This window comes from Caloenas nicobarica, chromosome 2, assembly GCF_036013445.1.
Source record: "Caloenas nicobarica isolate bCalNic1 chromosome 2, bCalNic1.hap1, whole genome shotgun sequence".
Taxonomy (NCBI): Eukaryota; Metazoa; Chordata; class Aves; order Columbiformes; family Columbidae; genus Caloenas; species Caloenas nicobarica.
In genome coordinates, this window is record NC_088246.1 from 44,612,528 (window position 1) to 44,631,971 (window position 19,444).

At 42.0% G+C, this 19,444-nt stretch overlaps 2 protein-coding genes across 4 annotated transcripts in view; both read left to right on the forward strand.

The window, feature by feature from the left end:
- The window catches only part of CMTM8 (CKLF like MARVEL transmembrane domain containing 8), a 37,199-nt gene extending 36,363 nt beyond the window's left edge, over window positions 1–836 (forward strand). For all 3 annotated transcript variants that reach the window (XM_065629594.1, XM_065629595.1, XM_065629596.1), the window contains exon 4: window positions 289–836. In XM_065629594.1, coding sequence (XP_065485666.1) covers window positions 289–372 — 84 coding nt within the window. In that variant the 3' untranslated portion in view covers window positions 373–836. The remainder of the gene's footprint in view (window positions 1–288) is intronic.
- Window positions 837–4,709: 3,873 nt separating this feature from the next.
- CMTM7 (CKLF like MARVEL transmembrane domain containing 7) overlaps window positions 4,710–19,444 on the forward strand; it is a 28,214-nt gene continuing 13,479 nt past the window's right edge. The window contains exon 1 of the mRNA XM_065628952.1: window positions 4,710–4,942. Within this exon, the coding sequence (XP_065485024.1) occupies window positions 4,784–4,942 (159 nt within the window). The 5' untranslated portion in view covers window positions 4,710–4,783. The remainder of the gene's footprint in view (window positions 4,943–19,444) is intronic.

Genomic DNA, 19,444 nt, shown 5'->3' on the forward strand with positions numbered 1-19,444 from the left:
TCCAGTCTATAAGATCCATACTGAGGCAGTGTAATGGGGAGATACAAGTTGAAATACGCCACGTTTTGTCTGCTTCTAGGCCCATATTTTTACAAATAATATAAGCTTACTTACACAGTGTTGACTGCAATGGCCTCACACGTATAAGGAGATGAAAGAGTGCTATTTTAGTCTGCCTGCTGTTTCCCCTTTTTCCAAATCCTATAGCTATTTTTTTCAAATAAATGACAGTGTTCTCAAATATATTTCTTTTCCTAATGTATATTTTTTTTCTTTCTCTCTCTACAGTTCTTTGCCTTCGTGGTTACCTCCTGCTATGCTGGAAATACGTATTTTAGCTTTATATCTTGGCAATCACGAACTTTGCAGTAAATATTTTGCTAAAATGAATTCTGTAGTATAAAATACCTTGAGGATTGTACTATTTTCGACAAAAACTTGGAAGAGGGATGAGGTCTTTTTGAACATTTCTGTTAGAATTGGCATGATATATTTTAAGCTGATATTAAAATTATTATTTATAATACAATATCATCTTTAGAGACATCTAACACTGACTTTGTACTGTATAATAAAATTTTGTACTGCTTCTTTTAAGATTAACACGGTATTTTTCTAGACACTGTATAGAAGTTATTACTAAGGCTTTAATAAATCTTACTCAATGTGCCAATTTTGTAAATGTAACTTTTTAAATGTCACAGGTATACTTTTGATACTGAATGCTACAAATCAAAAACTAAGATTGATACTGTCTCATTATTATGTATAAAAAGTGACATTGTGCAGAAAAAAACACACCCAAAACTTTTAAAATAAATAAATAATTGACCTAACTGTGCATGTTTTGTAAACTGGAAGCACATGGTTGCTTTTGAAGTTTATTTTTCAGAGTAAGATATACTAGTAAGAATTCTGATGATCCTGTCAGTTTGCATATTCTAACAGCTTCTCACAATCATGAGATTGCTTTTGGAACCTGTTCCTGTAGGTCTGAAGCTCGCTGAAGGAATGTTGCACCTGAAACACATTATCTTAACAGGTTTCTCAAATCCAGCAGGCTCCAAGGCAAAAGTCTAGACAATAGTCCCTGGGCGCTCAGTGTTTAACCTACTGAGAGTATCACAAAACACCTACTAAAGGTAATACATTTTCTTTCTCAGGGGACTGTGTTTTTCTCTTTTATCCTCAGATGAGGCCTTTAATCTGCCCTAATTAATACCTGGATTTCTAAATCCTATTAAATTATATAAAGATTAAATCCATAAAAGGATTATTGAGACACCAGTGCTATCAACAAAGAATTTCTTCCATCCTTTCCTGTCTACTGGCATCTGTGAGTTGTTAGCTTAACAAATAAAGTTTTTTAATTTGATGCTCGTATTTAAATATCCTTGAGTCAAACAGAAGTATTGACAGAAGATTATGACTTTCAAAACAGATACCTTTGAAAATTACTTTCAAGTACGAATTACCTAAGGATTTTTTTCCCAGGAATTATATGGAGAGGGTAAGGTTGTGATTGCTTTGTGACATTATTTAAAGTTTTCCTCGTTTAAAACTATTGGTAAATCTTTTATTCCTGGATTATAAAGACTTGGAATCTCAGTCTTCAGAAACTTAGTTGGATGATTGTATATGGTAGTAGAGAAATCTTACTGCTTAGAAAAAAACTACTTTATTTCCCCCTGTATCTAAATGGTGTGTGCTTACTTACACATGTGCCCTGCAGCAAAGGAGATTTATCAGCAGCCAACTAATTCTGTTCTCGATCACATTGTTTTGTTCTTGATTATCTGTTGGAGTCACAGGATTTCAGTGTAAGGGGAGCCAAGATATTACTTTAAAACCTATATTTGTCTGCAAATTGCATCTGGCCTATGCAACAAAGGTCAAGCTGTCAGCCACTTGCTAAAATTACCCAGTTGTGAGAAGGAAGAAGGGCTACCAACTATGCATTTTATCTACACAGATAAAATGTGTCATTAAAATCCCATATGGTCTTTTCCATTGCTGGAAAAAAATCAAAGGCATAAAAATGATCCAAATGTCAACTGCTAAAATGTGACTAGAAATATAGCCAGAATTAAAATCTCATCAGTGATTTCTGATCGCTAAAAATGCTTTCTTAGTAATAGAAATTGTATCTTAAATGACATTCGATGTACCTGTCTTAAGTCCAAAGAACATGACTATGTTTCCACGAATGTTTCATGACTTTGTGGTAACTGCAAGGTCTGGTCTAGAGTCATAATGCAGCCAACATTTGTGGATAGAGGTAGTAAGAGGGAGTAATATGTTTTAACCAAAAACTGTCATGGAAACTGTGTTACATGTCAGACTAAACCCATTAATGAAGGACAAAACCACAGTATGACCAGATAAGGAATGATTCTGGCAAAGTACCTACCACCTCTCTGAGTCTCCGGTGCTCATCCTCAAGGAAAGATGTGGAGTGTCTTCCAAAGGCAAATCTGTAAGTTGAATCCTTAATTCCTAATTTTAAAAAATATGTACTAGGCAGAAATTTGTTTGATGCTTAGCCTTGTGTTTTTTCCCAAACCATAACTTATCTGCCTTGCTCTTTCCATTTAGAAAGATAATTATCTTACTTGCAATGCTCTTTCTCATCTGTCTTCATTTCTCAGCTGTTCCCCAGGTACCAACTATCTGTTTTTCAAGTGTTCTGAATACCTAGTTAAAATTGGAGGAATAAGTACAAGCTGAGAATTACTTCTGAAGTTTGCTCCTTCCTCCTATTTCAGGCCTGAAGAAAGACCCAAAAGATTCTCTTTCTTCCAGTGCATTAGTCTTAAATACTGATTTTCAAATGATGACTTATGCCTTTGTATATTCTAATATTGATAAAGAAGATAAGATAGATGTGTTTTGTCATGTAACAAACCAAGATTTGTGGCTGCAGGTATTGCTTGGTGTTCATGAGATTGAAAGAAACCTTATTTAAAAGAACAACTGGTGGGTGATGAAGTTCTTAATACAGATATTTAGAAGAATAAACAAAATGCTAATTAACTTGCAGAGTGAAGGTATTTGATGTTATAAATAACTTTTTTCACTCAGTCTCTCTGAAAAATCCCTCACCCACATACATAAGGATACTTGATGTCAACTTCTGGCCATCAAATTTCATTTATTAAGGAGTTGTCAGTACCTCTTATCATACATAATGCACTCAACAAGGTGCAAATAAATAGCATGAGAACTGTAATCAAAATTTCAAGTTCATCAGTGTTTTAGGCTGTTTGTGCCAGTGGTTTACAGAAGATGCCTGTATTTGAGTAAAAACTATGGCTTATTCTACCTATATTAATTAAAGGCATTTCTGTTTCAGTGAGCTGAACTCAGATCAGCAGGGCCCCAGTCATATACACACTTCGAAAATAATTTAAGAACTAAAGAAGCTGAATCAGCTGTTAAGAAAAATGTATTTTTTAATAGGAAGTACGGAAGTTACTAGAATCTTCCTCCACAGGGCTTGCAAGAAACCTGTAAATGTGCATGTTTCTGAACTTGAACTGTAAGGAGGAAGCGGGGAGGGCAGAGGGAAGCTCTTTCTCAGCGGCCAGCGTTTTACTCTTGTGTAGACTGGCAATGTTGTAATTTTGATTGGTAATGACATGAGAGAAAATTTGGTGGGATGGGTCATATCTTTTATTGCAACCATTAGCTGCCTTAATAGAAGCCCAAAACTATAATATGTAGTGCTTAGGCTATTACAAACCATTGCCTACACTGGCAAACTCTGTCTCCCTCATGTAAATTGCTTACACTAGTCCCTTAGTTGTGTTGGAGATCATCTGATCTTACCTGTCTTCTCTCCTCAGACACTTTTAGTTGCTGAAGGAGCTATTAAATACTAAATACGAACATCCTAACTGCAGAACAGAGCAGCAGCAGATGGGTAATGAGTATAAAAGCGGCATCTGCCCAGCTCAGAGGCCTGCTATTACCTCACTTGTCAGAAAGCAAAACAAGTTATTTTTAAATTTGAGGAAATATATGGCTTCCTTTGCTGAGTTTTGTTAGTATGTCTGCACGATTTAATCCAAACAATGGGGTTAAGACATTCAGACAGCCATTACAATTTTGCCTGTTGTTGCCCATTTAACGCAAATATTATCTTTTACGAGGGGTTCTTTTTGTGAGAATAAATGTCGTGTGGGAAGATGCTGTTTGCAGCTGCATCTCCCCTGCGAAGCACCGGAGCAGCCCCCTGCCAAGAACACCGCTGGCAAACTCCGACACGCCGAGGGGTCTCTTATCGTCCGAGTAACGCCACTACCCGCTTTGGGGGCCGGTTCGGTGCGGAGCTCCCCTCTGGGAACCCAAAACGTACAGCGAGACGTCCCTTTCCCTGCTTGGAAATACTCACTTCGGCCTCTATTTTCACGTAACCCGGCTGCAAATCAGGGCTCGGCCGGGCGTCCCGCTGCGGCTGCCGGGCCAGAGCCGAGGGACGGCCACCCTGTGCCTGCCCGAGGGGGGCTCCTGCGCCCGGCTTCGTCCCGGGTCCTCCTTCTCTCTCCTCCTCCTCCCCGCTTTTGTCCCTACGCGGGTGCGGCGGCGCCGCGCCCCCCGCGGGGAACCCCCGAGGCTTCTCCTCGCCCGCCCCCTCCGCGGCCCCCGCCAGCGCGGACGGGCGGGGAAGCGCCGCGCTCCGCCCGGCCCCTGGCAGCCCCGCGGCTCCGCCTTTCGCCGTCCCGTCCCGTCCCGTCTGTGTGTCCCGGGCCGGGCGGCGGCGAGGGGAGCGCGGGAGGGAGCCATGTCTCACGGGGCACGAGTGATCCGCACCGGGGTGAGCAGCGGGGGGCCCGCGGCCCCACCGGCCGCCACCGCCGCCTCCTCGGCGGGCTCCGACGCGGAGCTCATGGACGGCGCCTATTTCCGCTCCTGCGCCGGCATGCTGAAGGTGGCCCAGATGGTAAGGGGCGAGCGGGGCGGGCGGCGCCCGTTGGGGACTTTGGGGACCGTTGGCGGCCGTTGGGACCCTCGGCCCGCGCGGGCGTCGCAGCCACCCCTGCCGGGTGTTTCTTGTGGCGGCGGGTCCGGAGAGCGTCGTCGGGGGGTGCTGGGGCCGCAGCTCGTTGCCGTTCTGGCCGCCGATGTTACTCCTCAGCTCTCGCAGGTCGCGGGAAGAAGGAGAAGTGGCGGCTCCTCTGGCAAGGTGAGGTGTTATGGTCCGTAGGAGCTGCCTTTGAGTTTTCCTAAGGTAGCGATGGGCACTTTTGTTCCGACAGACGTGTATTAACCCCGGGGTATCACCACTTGCTCGAAGTACTTTGTGGCATCATCTTGAGGATGGTAGCCAATGGACATGATGGGTATTAACAACTTCTTGCCTTTAATAATAATGGTAACATGGTGCTGTGCAGGCACATCATGCTCCAGCGGAACACCTCATTCCTACGCATAGAATCATTTCAGTTGGAAGAGACCCTCAGGATCATTGAGTCCAACCATAACCTAACTCTATCCCTAAGAACCTCATCTACACGTCTTTTAAACACCTCCAGGGATGGTGACTCCACCACTTCCCTGGGCAGCCTGTTCCAATGCCTGAGCACGGGTAAGTTTTTGGGAGAAAGCGGGGCCAAGTGCCAGCGCCGACAGTGGGCTGGTAAGGGCAGGCACCATGGCTGAGACCACTAGTCCAGCTGGCTCCTTGCCCTGGAGACCTCCAGGAAGTGCCCCAGCGACCCAGGGAGGGATGTGGGAGATGTACGGCTGAAAAGCGGAAATTCAAAATAAATCGATAGTGGAGCGCTGCCAGGATTTGAGCTGATGCCTTCACTTAGTGTAGAAAATTTTGCTCCATTTAGATGTGGAGAGGATTAACAGATGGATAAGTTCTTTCTCATTTCTATGGCACATAATTGTCCATGGAGTGGTTTGTCGGCTTAATTCCAGTAACGGCAGTGAACGACGGATGGCTAGGAAACAGCGTGGAAGACAGCATGTAGTGATACCTCCTCACATAGAGTCTCATCCTGCAAAAACTAGTACCTTGGCAAAAGTTTATGGTGGAGTTGTTGCCTTCATTGGTGATAATCCCCAATGCCTTTTTTTTTCTGCCTGCATTTATTCATCTAGACTTTTAACCTCTGTAAGTTCTTAGCATCTATGAAGTCATGAATTGACATTGGAAATCAGGAATAATTTTGTTCTAGGTTACAGCTGAGTAATGTCAGATCCTAAAGTTTCTATTTAAAAGGTACTCATTTTCTTCCAGTTCATTAATAGCCATCAACTGCGTTTAGAAATGAGCCTTGGTCACAAGAGGTGTAATTGAATGTTACTGGGCATGGCTACCTGCACCTGCTGAGCGTTTGTACTGCGCTTGCAAGACCTCAGAGTTGTCCCTTGCTATGAATTCTGTTTGGGAGGAATACAAACAATTGTCTGTTGCCTTCTCTGGGCTTGGGTTGTTCTCAAACCATCGTGTGGATCTGGAGTATCTTTTCAAGAGACAAATCACATTATTTTGAGAGTGTGTGTCTACATTGCAGATGAAGCTGTGGTCCGACAACTTGTGCTTTGCTGATTTGCTAAGAGGCTATTTTCCCTTTTGCTTTCAACACTGCAGAAAGAACAGTTCCTTTTATGGACTAGAAATACCCACTCCTCTCTGCTCTCCATCCTGCTGTGGTGTCAATACAGCTACAATGTATGACTCGTACAGCTAGCACAAGCATGCTTATTTGTGCTGATACTTCAGGTTTTGGTGCACGTGTAAAGTGTGTGTATACTTTACATACTTGACATATTTTTATGTAATTATGTAAGTCTATGTAATTGTATGTAATGCTTCACACACTTTACATAAAGTAATATTTTATCAGTGCTGTTCAATATAAAACTCATCGGAATTTAAGTTAGTGGCTTTCTGTGGTGACTTTAACAGAAGTTAAAATAGTGTAAATTAGTTCTCCTTGGCACTCTTTCATCTTCACCTTCTTACTTTTTTCTGCTTTCCAGCTTGCCTGTGAATAACACCAGTGGGAGTTACCTCAGATATCCCAGGAACATTGGGCAAACGAACTTTTTTCATATGGAACCACAATACTGTCTTCTCAAATAATTCCCAAAGAAAACTAAATGTTTGTGCTGCAGTGTTTAGAAATAACCGGGATAGGTTGGTTCTAGATTAACTCCTGTATCCAGTAAAATAGAGAGAGCTAAGTATTTTTGCAGCTCTGCTTTATCTCTTCTCAGAGAGTATATCCACTGTATCCATGGGTCCATTTGTATTAGCATTCTGTTCTTTTAGTAAGAGGTGTTTGTGGTATTCTTCTTTGAAATGAATTCTTTATGCTAGATCGAGAAACGTTCCTGCATTAGTGTTAATGTGGCTGGTGGAACTGCTGTCTTACTAAGAAGGAGAACCATTGTGCAGGCAGAGGGCAAAGGTAAGGTCTTTTGGGTTAGACATATATCACACTAAATTGCCTAGTGGGCCTCTGAATGGTTGTGGTTATGAAGAGGAAACATTACCGTGTCTGTTTTCTCTTTCTTCCTCAATCCCTTTGAACAAGAAGTAAATGAAATGAGAGAGAACAAGAAAGAAACATTTAATCATTTACTGTAATGTTAAGGGCTGTTTGCAGTGCTTGCAAGCTAAAAAAAAAATTGATTGTATGTATATGTGCATGAAATAATTCTAATAGATGACGTAAATATGCTATGGAAATTATACAAAGGAAATAGAAGATAATGTTACAGTTGTTCCTCTCCAAGATTGGAACACAAGGACTAAAACTCAGCAGTCTTGGACAAGATGGAGAGATTGTGCAACAATCTGATGATTCCTGAATTGTTGCTAATGTCTAAATGTTACCAGTGCTTTCTTTTCAAGTTCTGGGTGCTGTGGTGTCTAGTATAGAATGAAATTAGGAAGTAAAAAAATGTCTTTCTTGCCTGTAAACCTACACAAATTCCTCTACTTTTTTACTAGAGAATTTCTTAAACCTTGCAGAATGATTATAGCTTTGAAAAGATAATGCTTTTTATGTGTTGAGTTCCTGGCTTTCTAATGCTTAGGGAATGGTCTGTAAATATTTTGAAAATAAAATGGAGGAAAAACATAGTTCTGTAACTTGTGTATTTTACATGGCAGTAAGACAGCTTGAAAGCTGTTTTTCATATGTGAGTATTACTAATGTTAGTAGGGGCTCCATTTTCAAAATCCAGTCTTGCATTGATGCTCTGATTTTAACAGGAAGTTATTAAGTATTTTCAACATCTAACCCACTTCAACTGGTTTAACTTGATGGTGATTAATATAGCTTTTTTTTTTTTTTTTTGTATTTGTATTTGCAGTTTTGCCAAGATCTCTGTTTTGCTTGTGTAGCTCTCTGAGGCTTCTCGAACTGTTCTTGGACTGTTCCTTGTTTCTGGACTCTGAGAGGTGCAGAGGTGGCCCATGGCCTTTTTTGCCTGTCTTTCACCGCCTTCAGGTTGGGCCAAGCTGACTTTGACCACAGTTTAGACTGAAGGCAGTTGTTCCCGCAATAACATCGTTGTTACTGAGCGGACAGTAGTTCTGGCACAGTGAGCACAGCCTCAGAATACAGGGTGTTTTAAGCTAAAACCAGTGCTGATTCTTTCAGCTCAACATGAACCAGGAAAGAGCAGTTTCACCAGACAGAAAAGAAGAAATTATCTTCTCAAGGCTGATAAAAAAGCTTTACAGGCAATTGCAAGTTTGAAAAGGATAAACTCAATAAAAGTTGACTTAACAGCATCATTTTAACTTGTTAAAAGTGCTAAGGCAATAGTTAAAGCTTTTCTGCTGAGTATCTCTAATTTCCAAACTATGTCCTGACAAAAGCAGTTACATATTTGATAAGCGAATTGCCAACGAGATAGTCTGTAGTTCTGAGTGACTTGGACATGTGCTGAAACCTCTCTGGGTTATTTGTATAGTAACATGTAGTTGAATAATAATATTCAAGATAATAGTAATACATCTAACACTGAAAGCTAGAAAATGGTGTTGGTTGCTGGAGCCAAGATCAGTTTCTGAATGTTTTGGATGACGTCAGACAAATTTTACTGAGGAGCTAATTACAGAAGAAGTTAAAATATGGAAAGAAAGCAAAGTCTGTTAGTGGAAGAAAATTCCTAATCAAAACCATTGACAGAGGAAAAGGAAATTCACAAATGAAAATTATGCTTGGAATGATTTGATTGCTACTCAGTCTTCTAACTTGATCTTGAGCCTGAAATATCTTTCTGTCCATGCAGGTGATTGAAGTAAACCACCTAATTCTTTGCAGCAGCGCATCAGTGTCATATGATTTTTGCCTGTATGGTAATAATTCTGCTCAGTCAGAAGAGAGGGATTCTGGTGATGTGCAGAGATGCTGAAATTGTAAGCCCATCTCTGGGTCCTGTGTAGACTCCTCTTTTAACTTTCTGCTATGCTTACCCTGTCTATAGTTCTCCCAAATGAAAATAATGTCCAGAATTAACAAGCTTGGTGAAAGCTGCCAGCTGCTAACCTACAAAGCTTAGATTCAAGCAGTTCTGTGTTCTGCTTCACTTTTCGTCTGGCTGGTAACAGAAAACCTGAAAAATAGTGCTGTAGTAACTATCAGTGATGTCATGTTACACAAAAAGTCTTATTTTGAGGCACGCAGGAAGCATTTTATGGTTGCAAAGAAAATAACAATTGAGGAAAATCACCCCAAGAATGTGCAGGTGTCCTAAATCTGCAACTATGTGATTAAACTACTGGCTAAGCAATAAGAGATGGGGCATGTTTTTAGCAGCAAAGTTTTTATTTTCAAGCCAAGGTCAGAACTATGTGTTGTAGCTGCTAATTGTTTTTGTTGTTCTGCTAGAAGCTGCAGTAAAAGAACCTTGCTTGGCATGCTGGATAGAGAGAAAAAAATTGTCTAAGTCGTAGGTGGCTCCAAAGTAAGCAGGAACACTTGAGTGAGGAATGTCCAAGCCTAGTAATTAAAACCAATAAGTCTGGGTAGTCTTGTTATTTCCACTCTGAGATCACTGAAACAGGCTGGCCTGGCCAGTTTTATTTTTTCCATTCCTCTACTCTGGATGGACATTTTACAATTTCTGCCCAGGTATTTGCGTAAGGGCTGCGAGCAAACAATGTGTTGCCTGTGTGTTAACCAAGGAATGCTTGGTGGTAGGCTGACAGAGTTTCATTTGATGAGACAAAACCTCACAGGCAACACAGTTTAAGGAGTTTTCCCTTTCTGTCTCACCTCCGTGCAGCAGTTCTCAGCTGCAGTGGTGTAGCTGTTCACAAGGTTACGCAGTAAACCAGACCAGGGAACTGATGTAGCTTTACTTCAGCTCTCCCTCGGTTTTCTTTTTTCTGTAAGAGTTTTTAGAGAACACTGCAGCCATAGAGACTACTGTCAGCAAGAGCAAGAACTACATAAGCCTGAAGTTGTTCCGTATGCTTCAAACCACAAATGAGAAATTAGTCCTTTTTCTCTTGGGCAGGGGTAAGTTTTGTACCATCTGTAATAAGTTCTAGCTCTTTCAGCAAAAAATATACTAGTTATTTTTCTGATGATGAAACTACTCTAGAAGGCTAAAAATCAACTCCAGTACATTTTGTAAAAAGACAATTATAGTCATCGTCAAACACTAGGGAATCTCTGTTCTGAATGTGTCAGTGAATGTTTTATCTGTGTCCCAGGAGAGGCTTCCCGAAGGCACAAAGCTGGAGCTACCTTTCATTGCTCATTTGATCCATCCATTAGGATTTGTTGCAATACATTGATTAGCAAGCTTAGTGTATGTAGTGCTCTTTGTACAGAGGTGATTGAACAAGGGTTAGCAAATACATTTTCTGAAACAAAAAAAAAAAGGAAATGAAGCCTCGAAATTTACCACCTCACCTGAGATGTGTTTAGTATGCTTGAAAGAGCAGAGTGAAGTATTGGCAGTGGTTTCCTGTGACATTTGTTTTACAGGAAGTTAGATTTGCAAATGCCATTTCAAAATCTTAATCAGGTTTACATGGTGTCCATGGATAAGGTGTGGTGAAAAGCATGGATTCTGACTGCTCTGTGACTTCTCTTTAAGACATGCGAGTGCGGTGTATTCCCTCTCTTCACTCTCTTTGGAGATGGTGTGCCTTGGAACATCCTCCTCTCCTGCCACAGAGAAACAGAAACCAGGAGATCAGTTCTTTCCAAGTGCGGTTTCCATCAGCTTGGTGGAGCCTATAAATGGTGAAGAACATCTTGCCAAGCATCCTTTACTGGGTTCCAGGGCTGTAGGTGCTGGAACAAGTTGTTGCGTCTCATCGTAATCCAGTAACGCTGTGGCTGTTCTGCATTGAGGGCAGCGCATCTGACCGTGAGGCTCTGTTAGGTACCTGCTCTGCATCACCAGGGTATTGTCCCCAAAACCAGACAGTGTTTGCTTACTATGAGTAAGTGTTTCCCCCACTCCCCTCCCTGGGGAGTCCTTGGGAGGTATTCACTCAGTACTGTGGCTGAGTTGGTTCTGTTGTGCTATTGTCACCTCGTGCACTGTGGCCTTGTCCTCCTTTTTTTTGTGGTGAGATGTAAAGTACACAGCAGCCAGAAATTGCTACTTTCTGTACACAGAGATCGAACTCTAAAATTGCTGTGATTTCCTTTCACCCACCTGTGAGCTTCCTCTTTTTTGCATAACTCAGATTCTTAAGGGATGATCATGGCTGAAATAACTCCCTGCACTGCAGTGCTGGTAATTCGATGAGTGTAATGGTGAGTACAAATGTGTCCGACTGGTCAAAGCCAGGTGACTGCAGCTTTCGAAGCCAAAGCAGACTTGGCTGCTGTTCTTGCAACAATAGCATCAGCTGCAACGCTTACGGCTTCCTCTGCTGCTCACAGCTTCCCTTAAGGAAAGTGGAAATGCAATGATGACAAGATTGAGAAAGCTGCTTCAGGGGGGAATTTTCTTAGAATGTTTTTGGTAGTTTGTTGGGTTTGGTTGTTTTTTGGTGGTTTGTTTGTTTGTTTTTTTGATGCTGTTGGTGAGTTCAAGGAACAAGTACTGACTAGGAGAGAAGTATGCTGTTAACCTGAGATGACCAGCAGCAGCTGCAAAACTACAGCGAGTCTTAGCATACTTTCCTGCAAGTCTGTAATCACGCTTTGGGGAGGCTACTTTGAGTGCTCTCTCATCTGTTTGGGAAAAACTCAGTCCCCAGTTGCTGCTTGTCACCTGCTGCCTAATTGAGCCTGTTGTAGATTGCTTGAGTGAAGCTTCCTAGTAGGCACTGGAGTGCTGTCCCAGCGTGTTTGAGGGGCCTGTCAGTCTCCAGGCAGTCACTGAAAAGCTGTCAGCTGTGACAGTGCCACTGGGCAGTCTCACCTCTTCTTATTTTTCCCCCCTCATTCATTGCCCTTCACTTCTCTGGCACCTTGCCAAGCGTCAAGTGTTTGCACTTAGAAAAGGTCATTCTTTTGTGCGCTAAGGGCCAGTCTGATCCAGCAGCCAGGTCGTGATGATGCCGGTTGGTCTGGAAATTGTCATGATGTTAGCATTTTTGGGGAACTCTCACCTGTTTTTTTTCTGATAAAAACGATGATCTGCCAGCACAGCTAACGACATGGATTTGGTTTATGTAGACAAGTCCTCCTCTTGTTCAAGGAGACCTTGCTCAAGGCTCTGTTGCCATGGCTAACAAAGCCTTGGCGGGAGACGACAGATATGAGCTTTTAAACTGCTGTCTGTGCGACTGCCAGATGTCAGCGTGGTGTTCTCTGCGGCAGGGAGAGATATGGCGGCAGGTGTTAACTGAAGATTTGAATCAGTCAAGCAATAAATGCCTCAGACAATGAGAATGGGTTGTGTTGTCAGCAGCGTCTGTAAGGGCGAGTGATGAGCAGATTGCTTGCTGAGGGTTAGCAGGCATAGGCACTGAGACTTCACTGAGCAGTTCACAAGGTATTCCTTGTCTCAGTAGCTGCTTTCAGGAAGATGAGGTTGCATGTGCTTTTTATTTTTGTGCAGCTAGTTTGATAGGTTACTGGAATGATTGTTGCATTGAGGTACGAGTTTTTTGTTATATGTTCCTATTTGAGTTTTAAGTAGCTGTATGTATTGGGTATCCAGGTTGAGGGGGAGACCCTGCAGTTTGCTGTGCAGAGTTTGTGGGTGTTTGTTAATGATAAACCCTGTACCCTGGGCTTCCAGAAGCCAGCCAGTCTGAGCCAAGCTTGGTTGGTCAGCCAACGGGGGCTCCTTCTCTGTAGGTGGTATTGCCATGCATGGTTGGTAGATCCACTTCTAGACAGCCATGAACTTTACCTACAAGAGCTCTCTAGCTCACAAGTAAGGATTAAGCTCTTTCTATTTTGTATATTACTGACAATATGGGACTTTATTGACTATTTAAAGGGCAAAGAATACAAACAACCCGAACAATATATCTGAAAATGGTTCAGAGCAGTGGTTTCAGAGGTGCCTTGCGTGTAAAGGGAGCTCTTCTTCCCAGCCAACAACAGTCAGTCTCCTGCCCCCAAGGACGGTTCCCTCTCCAGAGCTGGTGAACTTGGCTGCTTTTGCAGCAACAGCTTCAAAGGACAAAGTTCTCCAGCAATGTTTACATACCTTAGGTGTCTTTGTACCTCCACGAGCATGTACATTCCTGTACATCATTGTTGGATTCCTTTCTGCCATTAAGAGCCACTTTTCTGCCGTTCCTTAAGACAGCTCAAACATCTTTTTAGGTTCTACCAAACCTGCTTAGCAAGTTCATCCATGGTTTGGAGACTATGACTTGATTTGAGATGGGAGAAACCACCGGAGTGGGTGGCTGGTTAGCTGTTACATGGGGCTGTTGCCTGCACAGAGAAACAGGTCCTTATTAATAGATGGACAAACTACATACTCACAAAGCTTAGAGGCCTCCTGGCTTTGTCCAGAATAGTACCTTTAGTCATTGCAAGGGTCTAGAAAGGCATAAGCATTTCTTTGAGAGTTAAAGGGAAAGCAGCCATGTTTCCCAGAGTTAAAACTCTGCTGGGGCACTTCCTATATTTTAAATCCTGTTCCTGTCCTTTGCAGACATGCTAGAAATCAGCTGTGCCATTAACACAGTTTTGCAATGAGTTTTATGTGGTTTGGGAATTGTTTGTGACTTGAGTATGGCATTTGCGCAATGTTACTCAATTATCACTTCTATGGCTGCAGCATTGAGTGTTGTGTGTGCATCTTCTATGTAGATTGGATAAACTTACTGATAATGCTTTTGCAGTTGAAATGTTTTGATTTTAAGTTGCTTTATAAAACAAATCTGTTAATATTGGATTGGAGAGAAAATAAATAAAATTATGAGGTTGTCGTTGGTAACAAACTTGTGTGTTTTGTGGTTTTTTGTTTTGTTTTAAAGTAATTCACTGCCTGGAGAGAATATAGCATATTCTTTGCCATATAACTATAAAGTCCTCAGCTTTTAGTTAATAACATACAGGATTGTATGGTGTCTTTCTGTGTGGTGCAGTGGTGGTGCAGGCAGCTGTGGGGATTGAGGCAGAGAGCTGGTTAAGCTGGCGGTGGTGGGATTGAAGTATTGCATACACTGTGGTAGGCAGGACCTAATTGTAGCTTGTTGTTATAACGAATTGCCTTTTAAATGATCGTAGCTAACATCCTGTAACAAGGGCTCTTTAATAATGTAATTCATATGCTGGTTGTATGATTACCCTTCATCCTCTTCTACCACTGAGGCCTGTGCCTGAACAGATAGATAACTTCTTATTAATAGATAAAGAATACCACTTGCTTGTATTTAGGATTGTCCTCTTATCTGAGTCATAGAGGGTCTGAATAAGATTATTTCACCTTTTCTCACCCTCCCACCATTTTTATCTTCAATAAATAGCCTGCGGATGGTGGTGCACAAGAGAAGTCACTTATCAGAGGCCAGGCAGCCTCCTTATTTTAGTAAAGCAGCCAGACAAGAAGGAAATCTGCCCAGACGCAGGGGCTGAGAGATTATTGTGCAACCAAAGACTGACTGCTTCACACAGCCATGCACTTGAAGGCAGCTGATTTCATCTGTCATTAGCGAAGTTTTAAATTGACTGGTTTTTTAATCTTCTTTTTCTAGTCAAGGTTTGGCTGTTGCAGATCACATTTCCAGCGCTGCCCTGGAAGAAGGAAATCTCGATTACAGCAGCAGTCAATGTTGTTGCTTAAATTAGCTGAACCAGTCTTGCATGAACTACAATTGTAACCTTTGTCTGTGCTTTGCTCATCTTTCTGTTTTGGGAAGCTGTTAAAAAAAATGGTTTTATTCTATCCAGAAATATGTACTTAATAATAGATGGATGTTCCTTCACTGTGGTGAGGTGTAACATTCGGAAATGTACAGCTACAGTCACTGACATTTCTTCAGGGCATAGCTATCCTGACTGGCTTGCTTACGGATGGAAAATTCCACTTATTATCTTGGCTGGTGTCATAAGCTGGAAACTTGGACTTTTTTTTTCATTCAAATACAAAAAGCATTTAGCTCTTATTATATTGGTTTTTTTAAAAAAGACTGTGCTAAAATTGGGTATGAGTCAGTGCTGTCCCTTGCTCCAAATCTGTAGACAGACAGTTTCTGTACTTACTATTGCTTGCACTGAACTTGGGTAAGTTTTAAGAGAGTAGGAATCAACCAGTTTTTTCATGAATAGTTCTCAGGGTCCTCTTCTTTCCAGATTCAGGAGGAGGGACATTAAAGCAGTGCGGAGGTTCACCAGTGCTCCAGTAAGTGCAGTGGAGAAGCTCTTCCAATGTGGTTTTACAGCATTCGGGGGAAAAAAAAAAAAAAAGGCAATTAAAAAAACAAAACCAAAACTGTTTCTGTCTTCTAGAGACTTAAATTGTCAGAGAAGGATGTAAAGGATAAGCACTTTCAGATATTGCCAACTACCAACTGGAGACATAGAAACCAGAGGTGCTCCCCACAGTCTTTGTACAGGTGAAATACTATGCTGAATCCTGTCCCCTAACCTTTTTCCCCTGAATAGTGCTAATTTTTAGTTAGCTAATTGCAATGCATGTCCTGATGCAAGGGGGCGGGGGAGATAGCTAGGGAACATTAAAAGAGGAAATTATGGTGTGTTCACATGTAGAGAGGGAAATTTGGCTGGGAAAGAATGAGAGAGATAAAGGAGAAGAAATACATAGTGTAGTGTAGAGAAAGAGGAAAGGGGAATAAAGAGCAGAAAAAAACCGAAGGGAAACACTGTAGACAAAATGTCATAGTACAACTTCCTACAGGAGTGTGTAGCAGAGGGGAGCACAGTCAAGAAAGAAAATATTCTGAGGAAAGCAAGAATGTGGTTGTACATTGCAAGGCACAATAATTCAATGAAAAGATAATGCAGTGCTGGGTGGATTATACATGACAAGGTGTGTGTCACAGTATTACGGTAAATCTTTGATATAAGAGTTATAGCGTTTCTCTAGAACTAGGCACCTCGAGGCAATTTTGCTTCTTGTCAACATTAACTTTCCTTCCTGCAGTTTAGCTGGCATTTCATGTCTTATTTCTATATCAAAAAAGAAAATTATTATCCATAGTTAAAAGTTACACAGTAAGACAGTAGTTTCAGCCTGTCAGTTCAGTATATGATCTTGGGATTTTCAAAAACCATGTTCAGTTCCTTTCTGCAGTGAAGATATTTAATAACATTCTTTGTACTGCTGCAGCAGCTGGGAGTCCCAGGCAAGGCATAGGCCACCTGCAGTGGGTTAACACCTGTCTGCAGCCAAACACCCACCCAGCCTCTCAATCAGTCCTCTCTCCTACAGGACAAGGAGAAAACAGCAGGGAGGTGAGAAGGCCCATGGATCAAGATAATGACAGTTTTATAAGGAAAACTAAAGCTTCACATGCAAACAAAGCAAAAAGAGGAATTATTTCATGACTCCTCATCAGCAGAGGGGAGTAACAGGGTTTAGCCAATTCCTGGAAAGCAGGACCTCAGCATGTGTGATGGTTGCTTGGGAAGACAAATGCCATAGCCTCAAACATTTCCGCTTATGTCTCCTTTTCTTGAGTTTTTATCACTGAACACAACATCATACAGTCTGGAATATAACATCCTTTTGGTCAGTTGGCGCCAGCTGTCCTGGCTGTGTCACTTCCCAACATCTGGCCACTTGCAAGCCTACTTGCTTTGGGGGGTGAGGGGAGGGAGAAGAGAGAAAGGCGGCCTTGCTGCTGTGCAAGCACTATTCACCAGCAGCCAAAAGACTGATGTGTTATCAACACTGTTTTCAGCACAAATGCAAAGCACAGCGCCATACGAGCTGCTGTGAAGGCAGTTAAGTCCATCCCAGCCACATCCAGTACATCGCCACTGTGTGAGGTGTTGTACAGGCACAGTGGGAAAGGGTGACCCTTACTCTGCAGTCATTAATAGACTTGTGAAAGAACAGGTGGATAAGGGTGTGTGATAACTGTGGTACAGAACAGTCAGGAATGGCCAAGACAATGGATAGTAAAGTTGCCTTAGCATTAAAGATTACAGTTCCAGTGTATTTGCAATGTCTTGTGCATGGTGTTTTCTTTGCAACACATGATAACAAAGTCTATTGTAAGTAAATAAGCAACCGTCGGGAAATAAATACCAATTCCCGTTTTACAGTGAGAGAAGACTCATTTTTCTTTATCTGGTGTGGTATAATGGCCACAAATCAACTAAAAAGCAACCCTCAAAAGACCAGCCTTTTCTTAATGTTTTACTTGTTCTGTGGCTTCCTCCTTGGATATTATCCCTATACATATTTTCACCCATGCTGGTCTGTTACATCTGTGATCTGCTGATTGTTGATTTGGGCTTTTTTGGGGGGGTGTGGGAGTGGCGTTTTTTTTTAGTGGCCATCTAGAAGTTTATTAGTGGTGCTCAACATTTTTGCCTTATTGTCTAAAGTGTTTTGAAGGTGAAAAACTTTAGCACAATGCATGTGAAGTCTTTATTAGTCCTCATTTGGTGAGTGGGGGAGCTGAAGCAGCAAAATATGTGATTTACTGAAGTTCAGATAGTCTGGTGGTTTCAAAACTGGGGTCAGAAGTCAAGAGCCAGTGACATTTAATTCCTCCTCCCTTGTGTCAGTGTTTATGGAAACGTGTTCTCCAATGCTCAAAACATTAGGCTTTCCTTTTAAGTAGGTTCTTATCAATATTGGAGAACAAGCTGGATTTATGTTTGTGCAGGTAGCTGTGTCTCAGGAAAATTAAGTTCTCTCCAAATGTTACAAAAGAATTAAGTATTGGTAATAAAGCCAGAGCTTTATTGATTATATCCATTAAAACAGGACAGTAGAAAAAGATCATACAAAGAATCTGCACAGATTGATTCTTGGGTTATAAAATTGTTCTGTGGTCAGACAAACTACAGTCTTCTACCACATGATCTGAAAATGGTTAGTGGTGCCATCTGGCCTATGGGTACATAGAGGGCAAAACAAATCCTTGCTTATGTTATGGTTCCTTCACTACCCTCAAGGCACTAGTGAGGAAAATTAATCTATAATCTCTTGACTGGTGGGCACACACTTCTGCCTGCCTCTTCCTTGGAGCATATGATTCTCTATTAAGCTGCTTTGGACTGGCTGGCTTGGTCTAGGATCTTCCATCTTTGCTGGTACGCTTCAGCACAATTGTGTTAGTGGAGTCCAGCCTGTTAGTCCTGCGATGCAGGCAGCTCTTGGGCAGTTTCATGGTGGCGCATGTGACTAACGACAGGACTGGAAACCAGAGGAGGATCTAGCCACTGGAGAGGCTGAGGACTGTGTTGCTGGCTTGCTCTTGGTCCCAGCATCATGCCCAGTCCAGTCCTGTGGAACTAGGGTGTTCGGAGCCAAGCTTTCTCTGTAACCTAATTGCATCTGCAGGTCTACAGACAGCCAAGAGTAAGTGCAGGGAGCTAGGCGAAATTCAAACTATCTGAAATCAGGAGTACGAGGACATCTGGGCCTAATGCCACAGGCCTTTTCTCCAGTGTGTGTTTGCCTTAGGAGTAATTGGAAGTTGGATCTTCCCTCTGTCTTCCCTCTTCATAATACAAAGGCATGATTCTTTTCCTTAAGAAAGTGTTGAATTTTCCTGCAATGGAAGATTGACTTCCTTCAAGTCTTCCTTCAAGACTCTAGATGATCATTCTTTCAGAGGCACAAGAAGAAATAGGTAGGAAAACAGCTGATTTTTAAAAAAGGAACAGCACTTCCAGCTACTTTCAGTAGCATTTTATAGCACAGGGAAAGAGAATTCATCACTCTTGTCCACTCCTTCCCTATCCTCTCTAGCCTGAGAAGTACAGAAGGAAACTGTGCCATTCTGAACAGACTGATGTCATCTCTGTGGGCAGGAAGGAAGGTCCAGGGAACTACAGGTTAGTCAACCTCACCTCCGTCCCTCAGAAAGTGATAAAGAAAATCCTCCTGG